General features: G+C 46.7%; 1 protein-coding gene across 2 annotated transcripts in view; it reads right to left on the reverse strand.

Moving 5' to 3' along the window:
* The window catches only part of LOC129695356 (ephrin type-A receptor 5-like), a 290,075-nt gene that overhangs the window by 46,843 nt on the left and 222,349 nt on the right, over nt 1-20,883 (reverse strand). For both annotated transcript variants that reach the window (XM_055632230.1, XM_055632231.1), the window contains exons 6-9: nt 19,735-19,859; nt 13,884-14,043; nt 8,052-8,154; nt 1,013-1,080 (exon numbers count right to left, since the gene is read on the reverse strand). In XM_055632230.1, coding sequence (XP_055488205.1) covers nt 1,013-1,080; nt 8,052-8,154; nt 13,884-14,043; nt 19,735-19,859 — 456 coding nt within the window. The remainder of the gene's footprint in view (nt 1-1,012; nt 1,081-8,051; nt 8,155-13,883; nt 14,044-19,734; nt 19,860-20,883) is intronic.

Genomic DNA, 20,883 nt, shown 5'->3' on the forward strand with positions numbered 1-20,883 from the left:
CCACACATTAACACTATCCTACACACACTGGGGACAATTTCACATTTACATTTGTACCAAGCCAATTAACCTACAAACCTGTATGTATTTGGAGTGTGGGAGAAAACCAAAGATCTCGGAGAAAACCCACACAAGTCACGGGGAGAACGTACAAACTCCGTACAGACAGCACCCGTAGTCAGGATCGAACCCGGGTCTCCGGCGCTGTATGGCATTTCCGCGCTGTAGCTCTAAACTAAACTAATCAGAAAGGCTAACCTGATCTATACAACCTCCACTGACCATAGCCTGAAGCTTAAGAGAACAAACTATGATGCAATTGTAGCATGGGGAGAAGGCAGGAATGCGGTACTGATTGGGGATGATCAGCCACGATCACATTGAATGGCGGTGCTGGTTCGAAGGGCCGAATGGCCTACTACTGCATCTATTGTCTATTGTCGATTGTGTATTGTCTTATTTGGGTTCATTTTCCCCCGCAGTCTTGCTATAGCGGTGGCCAGATTTATGCTGGAGCAGGTTTGGGTTATCATTCTTTACGGATCAGAATCACGGTTTGATATTTGACTGGAGGATCTCAGCACTGGAATTATGGTCAGGTCCTTTGAGTTGGAGAACCAGGCTTCAGTAACATTAGCGCAGAGTGAATATAATAGCCTTTATCAGCATTATATCTCCTGATTTACTCCTTGTAAAGATTCCTGCACAATACCAGGATAGGATTATTCTGCAACACAAGAATTATTCTATGACACTCCATCTGCAAGCTGTAAAAGAGAAACCTTTTAAAAGTCAGCGGATACTCGAAAAGAAAGGAACTTTGCTGCTTTATTACATTTGAAGCCGAACGGATAGCAATGAACTTCAAGTGAACTTCTCCAGATGTATTTCTTCCCCCCCCCCCCCCACCACCCCCCCCCCACCCCCCCCCCCCCCCATCCACCCCCTCCCCATCCACCCCCTCCCCATCATCTGTGAAATCCATACTGTAGCGAGCTGATATTTGACTCACTGTGACCATTGTGGAAGTGCATCTTCTCCTCTTCGGGGTCTTGCTTGGCCTTACTGTACCCACATCGCCTGGTTGAAAGCAAACAACATCCATTAATCATACGTGTCTCAATACAAGCGTCAGGTCCGAGTCAGATAGACGCTGGCTATGGGCAGCATTTGTCATCGGAGGCCTGCTCGGCGTATAGCCCCTGTCCCACGATGCGCATTCACCCAAGAGCTCTCCCGAGTTTAAAAAAATCAAACTCGTGGTAAGTACGTAGAATGTACGTAGCGGGTACGTCGGAGCTCGTGGATGTCTCGTAGCGGCTCGTAATGCTAACGGCAGGTATTCGGGGAACGCGGTAACTCGTGAAGTTTTTTCAACACTGTGAAATAATGTCCAAGAGTAAAAAGATACCTGTGATGAAATACCACGAGTTTGATTTTTTTTAAACTCGGGAGAGCTCTTGGGTAAACTCGCATCGTGGGACAGGGGCTTAAAGGGGCTGTCTCACTCTACGAGCAAATTCAAGAGCTCTGCCGAGTTTAAAAAAAAATCAAACTTGTGGTAAGCACTTAGAATGTACCTAGCGGGTATGTTGGAGCTCGGGACGTCTCTTAGCGGCTCGTAACGCAAACGGCAGGTACTCGGGAAATGCAGTAAGCTCGTGAAGACTAGTGAAGATTTTTCAACATGTTGAAAAATGTCCATGAGAGGCCCGAGTACCTATGAGCGGCCATTACCGTAATTCTCCAAGTTTGAATCTGGGGAAACTCGGGAGAACTCTTGAATTAGCTCTTACAGTGGGACAGGCCGTTAAGGCTCTGGACTGCAGTGGCAAAGACATGTGGCAGAGTGGTGTCTCAAGAGCTCCTTCCATGTAAAAAGCAACAGCTGTGCAAGAGATTATAGCTGCGATTGAAAAAAAATATCCCCACCAGTAAAATTAATGTCTGAGCGCCCACAACAAGGTCTTTGCAATAACCTGTAACATACTGTAAAAGCAGAGCAGCGATGGAATGCCATCCGTCTCTGTTTCCTCTTCATTTTCAGAGCAGGAGCGAACATTTCATTTGAAGGTCAAATGCTGACGTTTTCTCCTGTTTCGTTTCAATCTTTCCAGGGCTTCTTTTTATGAGGTTTCAAAGAATGAGGATGGTTTTATGACCCACTGAATTTTACCCTTAAAAAGTATGAAATGATAATCACCACAGGAGATAAAAAAAATAATGCAAGGACAGGTTTTATTTTACACAGAGGAAGGTGGGTGCCTGGAATGCATAGCTAGCGGTGGTTTAGTTTAGTTTGGAGATACAGTGTGGAAACAGGCCCTTCGGCCCACGGAGCCCGTGCCGACCAGCGATCACCCATACATCAATTCTATCCTACAATTTACAGGGACAATTTACAGAAGACGATTAACCTACAAACCTGTACGTCTTTGGAGTGTAGGAAGGAACCAGAACTCCCAGAGAAAATCCATGCAGGTCAAGGGGAGAACATGCAAATTCCATTCAGAGAGCACCCGTAGTCAGGATCGAACCCGGGTCTCTGGCGCTGTAAGGCAGCAACTCTAACGCTGCACCACCGTGCTCCATGGCGGCAAATCTGTAAGTGGTGTTTAAGATGCTTTTCGATGGACTCATGGAGCGATAAGTAGCATGTGCAGCCAGGTGCGATTGCCATCATGTTCGGGACGGGCATTGTGAGCCATGGGTCCTATTCCTGTGCTGTCATTTTACAATGGCGTGTGTTCAATAATCTTTGAACAGCTTTTTATAAAAAGCCGTTGATGCACAAGGTGACGAAAAAATAAATGTCAAAAGAAAATGCAGCAGAGTTGCAGGGCTTATAAACCGCACAGATAAACCGGGTTACTTTCATGGATTCAGGACCTCCAAGCCACGACGTGTGTTCAACTGTCCCGACGAGAGAGCTTGGACAACCGGCCACCCCTAGCAGTGACTATGGAGGGTTCATGGCCCCGACCACGGGTGAACAAGGGAGGAGGACTGGCTGAACTTTGTGCCTTCCACCACAGTGGTAGATGTTTGTGTTAAATCTTATTGTGTATTGTGTGTTCTTTTTTAATTGTACTGCTGCTGGCAAATTAATTACACTGCACTTATATGTGTATGTGACGAGTAAAAACTGACTATTGACTATTGGATTATTTTCTATCATATTAAGGTGCAACCTTGGGAACGCACATGTGTTATCTCCACAGGTTTAAATGACAATGGCAGATGGATAAAGTGAGAATAATGTGATGAGTAAACCCTTTGGAAACAAACTTTTATTCGACCAGGTGCATGATGAATTACCACCTGAATATCTCATTTCATCTCCAACAAGATAAATGGCACGTCTGAATCATTACACTTCATTTGTTGCAATGAGTCATAATTACACATTACCCGATGTATTCTGCGTTACATCTGAAGGCAGCAACAGATCAAAAAGGCTAAATTAGTTCATTGAGGATCATTAATATCAGTTCCTCTGAATCTATTATTAATTATTGGACGTGGAGAGAGGGAGAGGGGATCGTGGAGCCATTAGTCACTCCTCAACTGAAGGACAGGTATTCTTGTCGGTTACTCTGAGGTAAAAGCTCCTCCTCTCCCCCCGTGACCCATCAAACCAAATTTTATAAAAGATAAGAAACGTGCAAAAGAAAAGTACAAAATATTTTTTTTTCTCTCTCTGACGTTTACATGGTGACACACAGGAGGTTCGTTTGTCCGGTGAATCAGTCAAATTTATTCTGCAGGGCATCAATTAAAGTCAACATCCTGTACCGGCAATAAAGAAAATCAGTTCATTGGATGCTTTGGGATATCACCAGTGATGCCTGGTAGGATCAAGGGAAATGCTTGAAATATGTAAGGGCAAAATTCCCCGTAATCCATCCACTTGACACTTGGCCATCTTAGCAGTTCAGTATCCATGGCTCATATGAAGGACATGGACTAGGTCAACTTAGTTTGGAGATGCAGCACAGAAACAGGCCCTTCAGCCCACCGTGTCTGCGCTGACCAGCAATCCTCACACACTAGCACCGTACTACACTCTAGGGACAATTTACGATTTTACCGAAGCCAATTAACCTGTAAACCTGTATGTCTTTGGAGTGTGGGAGGAAACCGGAGCACCCGGAGGAAACCTACATAGTCACGGGAAGAACAGACAAACCCGTACAGACAGTGCTGATAGTCAGGATTGAACCTGAGTCTCTGGTGCCGTAAGGCATCACCTCTACCGCTGTGCCACCATGCTACCCGACTAAGCTCACGTTTGTATATGTGAGCTATCTTCTTGGAATTATTGCTACATCTGTTTCATTCTATTTCCCTGGAATCAACGCTAGCTGCACCTTTTTTTTTATTGCGTTTATGTCTCCATGTTATTCAAATACTTTTATGAGTCTCTCTGAGATGATAAATTAATGTTTTGTCAAGTCTTAAAACTTTCACTTACACAGTTTTATGCCCGTCAACTGATCAGCCTGTAATAAAACAAGCTGATAGTCATTTGAGATATGTAAAGAAAGATATATACATTCTGAGTAAATTGAAAATGGTCTTGCTTGATTAATAGGGAAGTAATACTGTGACTAAATTGCCATGGAGAATTATGACCATTTAAAGCATTAGCTGATTAAAAATTTGCTCCGTTTTGGAATATAAATTAATGAACAAGATTCTTCGCAGGGCAGGGTAAAATGGCATGCCCCAGTAAGTGAGCATGGCAATCTTGAGATAGACACAAAATGCTGGAGTAACTCAGCTGGACAGGCAGCATCTCTGGATAGAAGGAATGGGTGACATTTCGGGTCCAGACCCTTCTTCAGTCTTGGGAGGGAGTGGAAGGTTGCAACCTTCACGTGGTTCACCCTGTTTCGACTAATGCAATCAACTCGGCGTGCACAAACGGAAGTTCAAATAGAACAAGTTGTCCAACAACTTTAGGCTGTGCACGCCACATGGAAGAAGAAGAAGTCTTGAGAGCTCTTTGTCAAAAGATCTGCAGAAACATGGTATCAAATGGCATCTTGGCCCCTCATGGTAGGCTAGTCCAGAGGGATAGATCTCATGGGATCCAGGGTAAGACAATAGACAATAGGTACAGGAGTAGGCCATACGGCCCTTCGAGCCAGCACCGCCATTCACTGAGATCATGGCTGATCATCCACAATCAGTACCCCGTTCCTGCCTTCTCCCATATCACCTGACTCCGCTATTTTTAAGAGCATCAAGCTCTCTCTTGAAAGTATCCAGAGAACCGGCCTCCACCACCCTCTGGATTCAACTGGCTAGCCAACTGGATTCAGAATTGGCTTGGTTAAAGGAAGAGGTACAAAGAAGATTTACATGGATGTTGCCAGGACTAGAGGGTCTGAGCTATGGGGACAGGTTGAGTAGGCTCAGACTCTCTTTCGTGAAGTGCAGGAGGATGAGGGGTGATCATATAGAGGTGTATAAAATCATGAGAGGAATAGATTGGGTAGATGCACAGAGTTTCTTGCCCAAAATAGATGAACCGAGGACCAGGTTTAAGGTGAAGGGGTAAAGATTTAATAGGAATCAGAGGATTCACTTTTTTTTACACAAAGGGTGGTTAGTGTATGGAACAAGCTGCCAGAGGAGGTAGTTGAGGCAGGGACTATCCCAACATTTAAGAAACAGTTAGACAAGTAAATAGAAAGGACAGGTTTGGAGGGATATGGACCAAATGCAGGCAGATGGGATTAGTGGGATTAGTGTAGAACACACTCAGTAGATATATTGCCTGACCAATGCCCAAAAATAGGAAACCATCTTTTGTGCTTTCAGATCACATGTTACAGGAGCACAGAAGAACTAGACTTGGACACCCAAAATTGTACTTGCCAATTCATTCCCATTCCGACCGATCATTGTCCACCTGACTATCTAAAAGCCTCTTAACACCAATATTGTATCAGCTTCATCCACCACTTTTGGCAGCATGTTCCAGGCAACCTTACGTTTGGCCCACCTAGTCTTTGACGTTTCGAGGTTCTGATGACGTATCCTATCTATACCTCTCATAATTTTATGTTTCTATCAGTTTTCCCCTCAGCCTCTAACATTCCATAGGAAACAATCCAAATTTGACCAACCTCTCTTTAGGGCTAGTACCTTTCATTCCAGGCAGATTTCAGATCAACCTCTGATCTGGACTCTCTCCATAGCCATAACATCCTTCACAAATTCAGCCAAGATGTTTGGGTATGTCAACGCAACAGTGTCATAGTAGGTAGACACAAAATGCTGGAGTTACTCAGCGGGTCAAGCAGCATCTCTGGAGAGAAGGATTGGGTGACGCTTCGGGTCGAGACCCTTCTTCAGACTGATATCAGGGGAGTGGGCGGTACAGAGATAGAATGTAGTCAGAGAGAGTAAGACTGATGGGAGAACTGGGAAGAAGGAGGAGATGGAGAGAGAGGGGGAAAGCAAGGGCTATATGAAGTTAGAGGTCAATGTTCATACTGCTGGGGTGTAAACTATCCAAGCAAAATATGAGGTGCTATTCTTCCAGTTTGCGCTGGGCCTCACTCTGACAATGGAGGAGGCCGAGGACAGAAAGGTCAGCATGGGAATGGGAGGGGGAGTTAAAGTGTTGAGCAACCGGGAGATCAGGTAGATTTAGGCGGACTGAGTGGAGGTGTTCAGCTAAACGATCGCCGAGCCAGCGCTTGGTCTCGCCAATATATAGGAGTCCACACCTGGAACAGCGGATACAGTAGATGAGGTTGGAGGAGGTGTAAATGAACCTCTGCCTCACCTGAAAAGACTGTCGGGGTCCTTGGACGGAGTCGAGGAGGGAGGTAAAGGGACAGGTGTTGCATTTCCTGCAGTTGCAGGGGAAGGTTCCTGGGGAGGGTTTCGTTTGGGTGGGAAGGGACGAGTTGACCAGGGAGTTGCGTAGGGAACGGTCTCTGCGGAAAGCAGAAAGGGGTGGAGATGGGAAGATGTGGCCAGTAGTGGGACTGTCATAGTAGGGTTCTCACCCAGAACCCTACTATGACACTAGGGGGGGGGGGGGGGGTCTCAATAAAAACAAATACATTTGGGGGGGGGGGGGGGGGGGGGGGGTACTTTTTTCTTTGAAATTGGTTATTGACAAAGTCTTTTGCCATGAAATAAACTCAAGCACTGAAGACTTGAACAAAAGAAGCAACTCGAACACCCAGGAACAAAGGAGATTACACAAAGTGGTGAACACTGCCCGGTCCATCATGGACACAGATCTCGCCACCACTGAAGGCATTTACAATGGATGTTGTCCCAAGAAAGCAGTCAGCATCATCAAGGACCCACACCACACTGACCACACACCCATTTCACACCTGTCATCGGGAAGAAGATACAGGAGCCTGAAAACGGTAACATCCAGGTTGTGGAACTGCTTCTTCTCGACAACCATCAGGCTATTGAACACTACGAAACACCAACTAATCTCCTAACTATCAACTGCCTTAGTTGCACGAAGGACTTTGGGCTTTGTTTTGTTTTTGCACTGTATTGCTTTTTTACATATTGAACTTTTTTTGTTTGTCTATTATATTACCTATTGCGTACCCTGTTTACAAAAGGGACAGGTGTTGCATTTCCTGCGGTTTGCTGCTGCTGCTGCCGCCAGAAAGAATTTCATTGCCCTGTCTCTGGTCACATGACAAAAAAATTCTTAACTCCCTGTGTAGGAAGGAACCTGCAGATGCTGGTTTACACCGAAGACAGACACAAAATGCTGGAGTATCTCAGCGGGACGGGCAGCATCTCTGGAGAGAAGGAAGGGGTGACGTTTTGGGTCTCGACTCTTCTTCAGACTTGCAGAGTCTGAAGCTGGGTCTCGACCCGAAATGTCACCCATTCCTTCTCTCCAGAGATGCTGCCCGTCCCGCTGAGATACTCCAGCATTTTGTGTCTATTTAAGTTCTTAACTCCCTTATCTATTGGGTAAATATCAGCGTAACTTTTTCGATGATGTTCACTTTCATCGATCATGAATGGGGTCACCAAAACTGTCATACCTTCCGCTGAGCAGCAGGCCGGAGACAACTGCTACCAGGATCATTCCCACTGCCACCGACACCCCAATAATTGGCACCTGACTCTGATCGCCGGCAGGCAAGGCTGGAAAACATCACAGAACAGAGCAAGTGTTACAACAGCATGGTGATGCGCTTCGGACATTCTCAGGGCTGCCAAGATTAGCGAGGAAGAGAATATTCTTTCTCCCATGTTGTATACTACCAGATAGGGCTTGCCAACTGTCCCGTATTAGCCGGGACATCCGGTATATTGGGCTAAATTGGTTTGTCCCATGCGGGACTGCCCTTGTCCCGTATTTGACTGCTACTACTCGGGTCGAGGGGACTGTCGGGTCGGAGCGCCGCGTCCGGCCCCGCCTCACCCGTCCCGACGTAGTGCAGCCCATGGAGTGCAGCAGCAGCAGCACCTCGCCCGTGTCCCCGTCGGTCGGCAGCCCGGCCAGCTGTCCGACCTTCGGACTTTCGCTTACAGCCGACACCACCACCCCTCCTTCTCATGGCCGATCATCGGTTCATGAGTTGGATGGGATGCCGGACTTCGCGAGCGACATCGTGCCTGGGCCAAAACTCCTCAGCTGGCCCGCCGGCTGGGCTTTGTGTGCAGTCCAGCACCCGGGCCAACTCATCATTCACCCAGCCACGGCCGAGTCGGTCAACAAATTGCCGTCGGGAATTTCTCCCTTATTTTGACATTTTATCCCTTGTTTGGTAGTGATAGAGAGTTGGCAACCCTTGTACCAGAAGAATTTGTGCCTGGTTGTCCTCATAAGAGCAGTGTTGCCAGGGCCAGTGGGAGGGTGAACCAGGGTCTTACCTTCTGCACCTTAGAGGTCGGCTGCGCGGGATGACCCTGGGACACAAAGGCTGAAGGTGGCCGGGCAAGGAGAGGGACGTCGGCTTACGGGACAATCCGGACGGAGGCGATGGATGGAGGCCCCGCAGCAGCCTGGGGCTCGCCTGGATCTGGGGCCGCTCCATTAGACCGAGCCCGCGGGTCAGACTGGACTTTGAAAATGGGGCCAAAACCAGGCGACTCTAGCATGCGGTCTCAGTGGACTATTGTTACACACTTACAGGAGTAGTAACAGGGATTGAGCTTAGGCATGGCAATACTTTACTGAACTGTATGCAAAAAAATAATTTCACTGTGCCTTCATACATGTGACAAAAAACCACATTGACCATTGATGATGTATAAGCGTCACACTCATCAAAGGGTAGAGTCCTAGGATCATGCAGCGTGGAAAAACAATGCTTGGCCCAACCCTTCCATGCCAACGGAGATACCTTCCAGGTTAATCCCAATTGCCTGCACATGGCCCATATCTCTCCACACATTTCCCACCCATCTACTTTGATAGTAATAGCATATTATATATCAAGTCTCTGTTAGAGCCATAGGGAGATTATAGGCCTGACCTACTTTAATGACCTAATTCACGACCTCTGCCGAGTTTGCCCTTGACTAATACTCGCAGCATGGTCGTCACAAGGTCGTAGGTAGGTCGCAGGCAGGTCGTGATGCTAGTCGTAGGTACTCGTGACATCAAGTAGATCGGGGCGTTTTTTTTAGCATGATGAAAAATGTCCATGAGTAAAAAAGGTTGTTAATTAGGTTATGAAAGTGGGACAGTCCCTTATCACAGCATCGGGTGACACAGTAGCGCAGTGCTAGAGTTGCTGCCTTACAGCGTCAGAGACCTGGGTTTGATCCTGACTATGGGTGCTGGCTGTACAGAGTTTGTACGTCCTCCCCGTGACCGCGTGGGTTTTCTCTGGGTGCTCCGGTTTCCTCCCACACTCCAAAGACGTACAGGTTTGTAGCCTATTTTGTTAAATTGAAAAATTGTCCCCAGTGTGCGTAAATTAGTGCTTGGGGTGATTGCTGGTTTGGCCTTTACTCGGTGGTCCGAAGGGGTTGTCTCCACGCTGTATCTCTAAAGTCTAAAGATCTAATGTTCAAGAAGGAGCTGCAGATGCTGGAAAATCGAAGGTAGACAAAAGTGCTGGAAAAACTCAGCGGGTGCGGCAGCATCTATGGAGTGAAGGAAATAGGCAACGTTTTGGGCCAAAACCCTTCTTTAGACGTTTCTCCAGCACTTTTGTCTACCTTCTAAAGGTCTAATGTCTAAAGAAAATGTCCACGCCGTCCACAAGTCTGCACTAACCATCAAGCCATTCATTTATTCTAATAGCTCGTTGATTCCAATTTTTATTCTCCCAACATTCTCGCCAACTCTCCGCAGATTCCACCACCCACCCGCACACCAGGGGACAAGTTACAGGCACGATTTATAATCTACCAGCTTGCACATCTTTTGGGAGTTTGAGGAAAGAGCAGCACCTGGAGGAAAGCCAAGCAGTCACAAGCCAAACATGCAGAGGTTTGAACCCGAGTCTTTGGCACTGTGAGTTCAGGAGCAGAATAAGGCCATTCAGCTAATCAGGGAGTGATGAGCTATTGAGGGAGTGCAGCGTAGGTTGACAAGGTTAATTCCCAGGATGGCGGGACTGTCATACACTGAGAGAATGGAACGGCTGGGCTTGTATACTCTGGAATTTAGAAGAATGAGAGGGGATCTTATTGAAACATATAAGATTATTAAGGGTTTGGAAGAGGCAGGAAACGTGTTCCCGATGTTGGGGGAGTCCAGAACCAGGGGGCCACAGTTTAAGAATAAGGGGTAAGCCATTTAGAACGGAGATGAGGAAACACTTTTTCACACAGAAAGTGTGAGTCTGTGGAATTCTCTGCCTCAGAGGGCGGTGGAGGCCGGTTCTCTGGATATTTTAAAGAGAGAGCTAGATAGGGCTCTTAAAGATAGCGGAGTCAGGGGATATGGGGAGAAGGCAGGAATGGGGTACTGATTGTGGATGATCAGCCATGATCACATTAAATGGCGGTGCTAGCTCAAAAGGGCCGAATGGCCTACTCCTGCACCTATTGTCTTTTGTCTATATTGTCTATTGTCCATCTAGACTACTCTGCCATTCAACCATGGCTGATCTATCTCTCCCTCTCAACCCCATTCTCCTGTCTTCGTACCATAACCTCTGATACCTGTACTGATCAAGAATCTATCTATCTCTGCCTTAAATATATCCACTGACGGCCTCCACAGCCTTCTGTGGCAATGAATTCTACAGATTCACCACCCTCTGACAAAACAAATTCTTTCTCATCCCCTTTCTATAGGTAAGTCCTTTTCTGGTCCTAGGCTCTCCCACGAGTGGAAACATCCTCTCCACATGCACTCTATCCAAGCCTTTCACTGTTCAGATTCACTCCATCCAGGCCTTTCGAAGGCCCTGTTTCCATGCTGTACCTCTAAAGGTGGCTTTGAGTCAGTGGCATTGCTAGCTCTGCCACTGTACCACCCAGCGATGCCTCTGGCAAGCAGTCAAAAATGTTGTTAGCATTAGCAAAAATACAATGTTATTTCAAAAAAGTTATATCCAAAACTAACAACACCTCTAAATATTTCATAATGAGTTATAGAGCTGTACAGCATGGAAATAGGTCCTTCCACAAATTCACTACCACCCTCATTTAAACCTTTTTCCTCTCACTTTAAACCTCTGCCCCTAGTTTGTGACTCCTATACTCTGGAAAAGATAGCAGGTGGATCCTCTTATAGTTAGCCCACCATCAAAGTTTCTCCTTTCTCCTATTGCTATTGAGGGAGTGCAGCGTGGGTTCACGAGGTTAATTCCCGGGATGGCGGGACTGTCAAATGTTGAAAGAATGGAGCGACTGGGCTTGTATACACTGGAATTTAGAAGGATGAGAGGGCATTTTATTGAAACATACAAGATCATTAAGGGATTGGACATGCTAGAGGCAGGAAACATGTTCCCGATGTTGGGGGAGTCGAGAACCAGGGGCCACAGTTTAAGAATAAAAGGTTGGCCATTTAGAACAGAGATGAGGAAAAACATTATCACCCAGAGAGTTGTGAATCTGTGGAATTCTCTGGCTCAGAGGGCAGTGGAGGCCAATACTCTGGATGCTTTCAAGAGAGAGTTAGATAGAGCTCTTAAAGATAGCGGAGTCAAGGGATATTAGAGAAGATAGGAACGGGGCACTGATTGTGGATGATCAGCCATGATCGCAGTGAATGGTGATGCTTGCTCGAAGGGCCAAATGGCCTACACCTGCACCTATTGTCTATTGTCTCCAGCCATCATTCCACAGCTGTGACACTTTAGAGATATGGCGTGGAAACAGGCCCACCGGGTCCGTGCCAACCAGCATTCACCCCCGTACACTGGCACTGTGCTACATACTTGGGGCAACTTTACAATTTTTAGTGAAGCCGATTAACGTACAAACCTGCAGGTCTTTGGAGTGTGGAAGGAAACCGGAGCATCCGGAGGAAACCCACGCAATCACAAGGACACTGTACACACTCTGTACGGAAAGTTCCGGTAGTCAGGATCAAACGCAGTTCACTGGCTTTGTAAGGCAGCGACTCTACTGCTCTGCCACCATGCCAACCCAAACTTCGTTAAATTAGACACTTAAATTTATTGCGCATGATGTGATAATCGAATAAAACTTGACTTGACTTGACTTGATATCTTGAACATTAGAATAACGATGCCATCCTACAAAAGACTGGCTTTGTGTCCCCCACATATTGCTGGTTAGATACATCTTTCCTTTTTTTTTCTGTTTTAGTTTAGTTTTAGAGATACAGCATGGAAACAGGCCCTTCGGCTCACCAAGTCCACACCAACCAGCGACCCCCGCACACTAACACTATCCTACACACATGATGGACAATTTACACTTATACCAAGCCAAGTAACTTACAAACCTGTTCTTCTTTGGAGTGTGGGAAGAAACCGAAGATCTCGAAGGAAACCCACGTGGGTCACGGGGAGAACGTACAAACTCCGTACAGAAGGCACCCGTGGCCGAGATCGAACCCGGTTCTCTGGTGCTGTAAGCGCTGTAAGGCAGCAACTCTACCGCTGCGCCACCATGCCGCCCAAGGTGGGCGACAATGAGGTGGGAATGAATGTGGTTCCCTCACATGTAGCACAACCCCATGCTACAACAAGTGAAGACATATATGAGTGAAGCTGGGTCTCTAGCCACCACCCACATGCACCCTCACACCCTCCCCTTGCATCTCAAAAGTGGCTGGTCAGTATAATGCTTGGACTCTAAAGGGCCACTTGGCGATTTTTTTGCAACTGCCGGCATCATTGACTGACGTATCAGGTCACCGAAAAATTTGCGCCGTGATGCGGCAGTGACGCGGCGTAATGACTTATGACACGCGATATTTTTTCAAGTGTCGCACAATTTTTTTTGTCGCCGCTGGATTTTGATATGTTCAAAATCTTTTGGCGACACTGATATGATGCCGGCAGTCGCTAAAAAAATTGCCAAGTGGGACTGGCCCTTTACGCTTTTGAGCAAAATGAGACATTTAATTGAACGAAGAGGATCTGATTCATCCCAAACTGTGCAAGCGCACACAGTGACATGAAGCCTTTTTACAAATAGCTCCATTCCTCAGTCCTGGAAGAGCAGCTATTACACATATTTATGAATGCCATCACTTTTCTTGCACCCTTGTAATATTTCAACTGATCTGCTCAGATTACAATTTAATCTTCGCAACGAGGCTTTTTGTTAAATTGCACACGAGCTCGCTGGCAATTTATAGGCAGTTCAAAAAAGGGATTTGCGGAAAAGTGGTGGCAGTGCAGAGACAAGACAGCAGGTGATAGATACTCAATCAGTCGGCAGAAAGGTTTTAGCAGCTGTCCAGATCAAAAGAGAGTAAAATGACTTACAGACCGGGCTGGTTTCGAATTCGAATTTCCGACTGTATCCCCCATAACCTGCGGCGGTGCGGGCTCGGATTTGATAGACGTAGGTTGTCGTGGGCTTCAGGCCATCCACCAAGATCTCCGTCTCTTTGGACTTAATGATGGTGTAGCTTGTCTCCTGATCCTTGCACATCATCGAAAACACAAGGCAATACATGAGGGGGATGAACAATCTGCCCGCGACCCGCCCACCACTTCACGCTGACAGTACAACCTGCCAATTATTAGCTCACTGCTCAGGAAGGAACTGCAGGTGTTGGTTAATACCAAAGAGAGTAACTCAGCGGGCCAGGCAGCATCTCTAGAGACAAGGTATAGGTGATGTTTCGGGTCACAACCTTTCTTCAGACTGAAAGTAGAGGTGGGGGATTGAGGGGAGGAGGGGAACTTGAGGCAGGGTAAGGCCAGAAGTAATCAGGGCCCGCAGCAGGTGACCAAGGAAGGGTGCAGCCCATAATGGCCCATTGTTGGCTGGGGAAGAGGGGATAATGAAAGATACAGGAGTGTGATCAGTGGAACAGGGAGCAAATGGAGGGGTTACTTGAAATTAGAGAAATCATCATTCATACCGCTGGGGTGTCAGCTGCCCAAGAGAAATACCAGGTGCCGTTCCGACAATTTGCGTTGGGCCTCACTCTGACAGTGGAGGAGGCCCAGGACAGAAAGCTCAGTGTGGGAATGGAAGGGAAAGAACTGCAGATACTGGTTTAACTGAAGAATGGCACAATAAGCTGGAGTCATTAAGCATCTCTGGAGAAAAGGAAATCATGGCGATTCGGGTCAAGGCTCCAGCTTTTTGTGTCTTTCATGGGAATGGGAAGAGGAGTTAAAATGTTTGGGAATCAGGAGATTGTGTAGGACAAGGTGGACGTGAGTGTAAGTGTTCAGCTAAATGTTATTCTATTCAGTCCACCTGCAAAACTTTTAAATTCATTGAGGCTCAACATCAACATTTGAAAATAAGTTATTCCCTGCAATTGAGCATTTCTTGAGATGTTTTTCTTAAATCATTCAAAGCAATATTTGGGCACTCAATACTGCTTCTGTTGCTGGCCACATGAAGCTCTCCGAGACCAGTAATCACAAACACAATCAATCCGCTATGCACTCGTTCGCAACTGGATCTGTTTGTGACCAGAGGCAGCTATATAATCAATTTTATAAAACCTATACGGCAGAAGGATCTACTTACCGCATGAAATAACAGTATGGACTCCATAGACACAAGGAACTGCAGATGCTGGTTTACACAAAAAATACACAAAATGCTGGAGTAACTCAACAGGATAATTGGAGAAAACGGATAAGTGACATTTTCAGGGACACCTTCAGACTGTTTGTGTTGAGGTGGGAGGAAGCTGGAAGTGAGGATGGGCCTGGTGAGTGGTAGGTGGATACAGGTGCAGGGGGGTTCTGATGGGCAGATGATTGGACAAAGGCCAGAGATGTAAATACAAAAGGTGAGAGATAAGGATAGAAGAGGCACAAATTGTGAAGCCAGAAAAAGGAATGTAGGTGGAAGGGAGTAGAAGAAGCGAAATGGATGCAGGGCCAGGTGGGACACAGAGAAGTATGGGAGGGGGTTGATAATATGGGAGGAGAAGGTGGTTAATGCTAAGGGTGGTTAATGTTTATGCTATAGCCAGAGACTGGGTGTCGTATCCCGACAAGCTTTTGGAACATGTTACTAGCTAGAGAGATGGACAAAAAAACGCTGGGATCAGGAGAACAAATAAGCACTGTGAAAACTGTCACATGAAGGACATCTGGTGAGAGCAGACTTGAAAAGGTAACTTTGTGGCTGTGTAGTGTGGCCTTGAGAAGATAAGGTGTCTGGGAACGGCCATATTGCAAAGGAACTGTCTGATGAGAATGAAAATGTGAACAGGTAACCAATGCGTTTTGTTTATTCAGCACTTGGATGAGTGACAACTCGAAATGATTGACCAGAATTGTGAATGTCTTGGGTCAGAACAAAGGCTTCTTTTAGGAGATGGAAGGAAAATTAGTATAAAGTAAGGGCGGTCTGAGACATCGGCAGCAACAACCCGGGAACAACTATCGCAAGAAGGTAGGACCTGAGCTCGAAGCTCAGAGAAGACTACCCCCTACCAACAGAGTGAATCTGGCCAATTCATTCATATAGGTAATATCTGACTCTGTCATGAGTTTTGTGATTTAGTTTAAGAAGTGATAAGTTGAGATAGTAAATGAGAAGTTATTAGAAGTCTACATGTTTGCATGCATGTTTAAGTTACCCGAGTGTTAATAAAGATTGAGTTGTACTAAACCTTGATTTTAGTCTTTTCGTCGCCACATCAGTTGACGCCCTATAGAGGTAATAGGGTCAACAATACTGTCAGATTACAAGCTAGGTTAGGTTGCCCAGAGCAGGTGACTCGAAGACCAGAGAACATAGGTTCAAGGTGAAGGGGGAAAGATTTAAATAGGACATCACACAAAGGATGGTGGGTGTGTGGAACAAGCTGCCAGAGGAGGTAGTAGAGGCTGGGACCATCCCATCGTTTAAGAAACAGTTAGGCAGGTACATGGATAGGACAGGTTTGGATGTATCTGGACCAAGCGCAGCCAGGTGTGACGAGTGTAGTTGGGACATCTTGGCCGGTGTGGGCACATTGGGCTGAAAGGCCTGTTTCCACACTGTATCGCTCTATGACTCCAATCAAGTGGAATAAGAGGTGCTGTTCCTTCAATTCAGATGTTGACTCAATCTGACAATGAGGTGCATGACAGACAGGTCATTAAGGTGATGGGAAGTGGAGTTAAATAAGGTTTTTGTCAACTGAATGCAAGAGTTTGGCAAAGTGAATCTTGGCTTGGTCTCGCCAATGTAAAGGAGGCCACATCAGGAATGCCAAGGGTCCCAGCCCGAAAGATCACCTATCCATGTCCTCCAATGATGCTGCCTGACCTGTTGAGTTTCTCCAGTACTTTGTGTCTTTTGATCGTAAACCAGCATCTGCAGTTCCTTGTACCAAGACAAGGTTAAAGAAGGTGCACATGAACCTTTGCCTCACCTGGAAGGACAGAAGGAGGTCCCTGGATGGAGGTGAGGGAGGAGGTATAGGGACAGGTGTAGCAGGGGAAAGTACCTGGGGAGGGGGGGGAAGGCATGGGTGTGAAAGGACATGTGAACCAAGAAGCTGCAAAGGGAACGGTCTCTATGGAAGGCGGAAAAGGGTTGGGGATGGGAAGATGTGACTGGTGGTAGGATAAAGTATGGATCCATGGTCTCTCCAATAAATAATGACCATGTAAAAAGGCAGATGAAATGATCATCAAATATTAATAAAGGTGAATCAGGGAGTGACGTTCGCCTGGACCTCTGCCCAAAATATCATTAGGTCATAAGGTCAAAAGTGATAGGAGCAGAATTAGGCCAAGTCTACTCCGCCATTTAATCATGGCTGATCTATCTCTCCCTCCTAACCCCATTGTCCCGCCCTCTCCCAATAACCCCTGACACCCCTACTAATCACGAATCTATCTATCTCTGCCTTAAAAATATTTATTGACTTGGCCTCCACAGCCTTCTGTGGCAAAGAATTCCACAGATTCACCACCCTCTGACTAAAGAAATTCCTCGTCATTTTCCTTCTCGAAGGAGCGTCCTTTAATTCTGAGGCTGTGCCCTCTAGTCCTAGACTCCCACTCATGGAAACAACCTCTCCACATCCACTCTATCAAGCCTTTCACTATTTGGTATGTTTCAATGAGGTCCCCCCTCATTCTTCTAAACTCCAGCGAGAACAGGCCCAGTGCCATCAAACGCTCCTCATAAATTAACCCTCTCATTCCTGGGATCATTGTTGTAAACCTCCTGTGGAGTCTCTCCAGGGCCTACACATCCTTCCTCAATTGTGGTGCCCAAGTTTGCTCACAATATTCTCTCTGTTCTCTCTTCAATATTCACTGTTAGTTCATCCCTATAGTCTAGAAATCAGGCCACAGAGCGAAGCTTTCTTCAGCTTATCCACGGGAATATCAATATTGCATTGAGAAGGGGTACTGGGTTTGAAGACGTATTCCAATATGGAACTAGCTTCTTCCTATCCTGAAATGTCCTGTTGTGGATGAGTCATTTCCCACACCAGACGTGCATTAAAAATGCTGTCAATCCCACTGCAATCCTTGTCTTGAGTCCAATTTGTGAAATTATTCAGTAAAACACAAGGTGCTGGAGTAACTTGCTAATTCAGGCAATTCTACAGTTCCTTCTTTCTACCAGGAAGGCTCGGTGGTGCTGCGGTAGAGTTGCTTCCTTGCAGCACCAGAGACCCGGGCTCGACCCTGACTATGGGTGCTGTCTTTACGGAGTTTGTACGTTTAGTTTAGTTTAGTTTATTTCAGAGATACAGCGCGGAAACAGGCCCTTTGGCCCACCGAGTCCACACCGACCAGCGATCCCCGCACATTAACACTATCCTGCACACACTAGGGACAATTTACACATACACCAAGCCAATTAACCTACAAACCTGTATGTCTTTGGATTGTGGGGGGAAACCGAAGATCTCAGAGAAAACTCACACGGTCACTGGAGGAATGTACAAACTCCGTACAGACAACACCTGTAGTCGGGATCGAACCCAGGTCTCCGGCGCTGTAAGGCAGCAACTCTACCGCTGCGCCACTGTGCCGCCTGTGATCTGTGTGGGCTTTCACCGTCTGCTCTGGTTTCCTCTCACACTCCAAATACGTACAGGTTTGTAGGTTAATTGGCGTTGGTAATGATTGTAGATTGTCCCTGAAGGCACCGAAAGTCAGAATCAACACCCTGGTCTCTGTTGCTCTGTAGCTGCAGTTCTACTAGCTGAGCCAGTGTGCTGCTTGGAACACTGTGCATCTCTTCCCCCTCTCCATCCTTTCAGCCCCAGCCTCAAGCCTTCTGCCTCAATGCCTCACTTCAATCCACTCAGCACCTGCTTCCTCTTCCCCTTCCTCCCCTTACTACTTCCAATCATTTTGCCGGCCCTGCTCGATGTCTTACATTCTTCCACCCTTGGCCTCAATCTTCATCCTCACCCCCGTAAGATAAAGCCTGAGGCTTCAAGCCTGAATGGTGAGCCCAAGCCGGTAGTTCTTGATCGCAGCTGCGAGTTACTGCAGGAGATAGACACAAAGTGCCGGAGTTACTCAGCATCTATGGAGAAAATGGATCGGTGACGTTTCGAATGGTGATCCTTCTTCAGACTGATTGTAGAGGTGCGGGGATGGGGGAGCAGGAAAAGACCAGGACAAATCAGGGCCAGCATCAGATGACCTCAGGCTGGGAGGTTCACTGATAGGCAGTTTGTTAGCTCGGACAGTACGATCCTAAGAGGGAAAGATCGTTAAGAACTGTGGAACGGGTTCACCGGCGTGCAGTGTTGGAATGGGGACAAGGGTGGGGGGAGAAGAGGAGAGGGGGCGGGGAGTGTTTGTGGAAGTTACATAAATTAGTGAATGCAACTTCGATACTGCTGGGGGGTCGTCAGCTACCCAAGCATTACTGCAGATCTATCATACAATTGCAAGAAATGGAAAATTTCGTAATCATTGTGAACTTATTCCTCGATTGATATCAGAATCAACGTCCGCACTTGCGGACTAATCAGCTTACTGCTCCACTTGTGAACCACTAATTCAACGCCAATGATTGTCGATCACTGGACTGAGAACCAGCGGTTATTAATCGACTGCAAATTGACCCAAGCACTTATTGGAAAATCCATACCAACATTGGTCAGTGGAAGCCACAGCCGGCGTGGAACAGAAGTGAGCAACAGGGTTAGTTTCAGGCTTCCAACTTTACCTTTTCAAAGTACTTGATCTCGTACTCCAGGATGATGCCGTTGGGTCGGTTCGGCTCTTGCCACATCAAGGAGATGCTATTTTTGGCGATCCTCTTCTTCTTGACAACACTGATGGGTGAAGGGGCTGCAAAAGACAACAACAAAAGTACATTACTGGTCCACTATCGAGACCAAATAACACAAACCCATCCTTCCCGATTGTTTCAGTTCATCATCATCCCTCCTCCCCTGAACAGCACAGTAGATCACTCGATGATGAAGAGAGGATGGAGATAATACTATGAGCAAATTTGGGCACCATATCTGAGGAAGGATGTGCTGGCTCTGGGTCCAGAGAAGGTTTACAAGAATGATCCCAGGAATGAGCGGGTTAACATATGATGAGTGTGTGTCGGCACCGGGCCTGTACTCGCTAGAGATTAGAAGAATGAGGAGGGGACCTCATTGAAACATCCAGAATAGTGAAAGACTTGGATAGAGTGGATGTGGAGAGGATGTTTCCACTAGTGGGAGCGTCGAGGACTAGAGGTCACAGCCTCAGAATTAAAGGACGTTCTTTTAGGAAGGAGATGAGGAGGAATTTCTTTAGTCAGAGGGTGGTGGAATTCTTTTGCCACAGAAGGCTGTGGAGGCCAAGTCAGTGGATATATTTAAGGCAGAGGTAGATAGATTCTTGCTTAGTACAGGTGTCAGAGGTTTTGGGGTGGGGTGGAAGATTGCAACCTTCACATAGTCCACCCTGTTTCGACGAATGCAATCAACCCAGCATGCACAATCAAATAAGATCAAATAAAACAAGTTGTCCTACAAATTTAGACTGTGCGCGCCATACGCAAGAAGAAGAAGGTTATGGGGAGAAGGCAGGAGAATGGGGTTAGGAGGGCGAGATAGATCAGCCATGATAGAATGGTGGAATAGACTTGATGGGCCGAATGGTTTAATTTTACTCCCATCACGTATGACCTTATGAGATGCGCTGTAGTGTGTATTCTGATGGGATGTCTCTGCCTGTTACGGCAACTGCTCTACTCTTGACCGCCTGAACCTACAGAAAGTGGCCAAGTCCAACACTGACCCATCACTTGTTCCCAGCCAGTCCATCTCCAAGGCGTCATGCATCAGTTACGCTGGAGGTATCATCATAGATA

This window comes from Leucoraja erinacea, chromosome 3 (assembly GCF_028641065.1).
Source record: "Leucoraja erinacea ecotype New England chromosome 3, Leri_hhj_1, whole genome shotgun sequence".
Classification (NCBI taxonomy): domain Eukaryota; kingdom Metazoa; phylum Chordata; class Chondrichthyes; order Rajiformes; family Rajidae; genus Leucoraja; species Leucoraja erinaceus.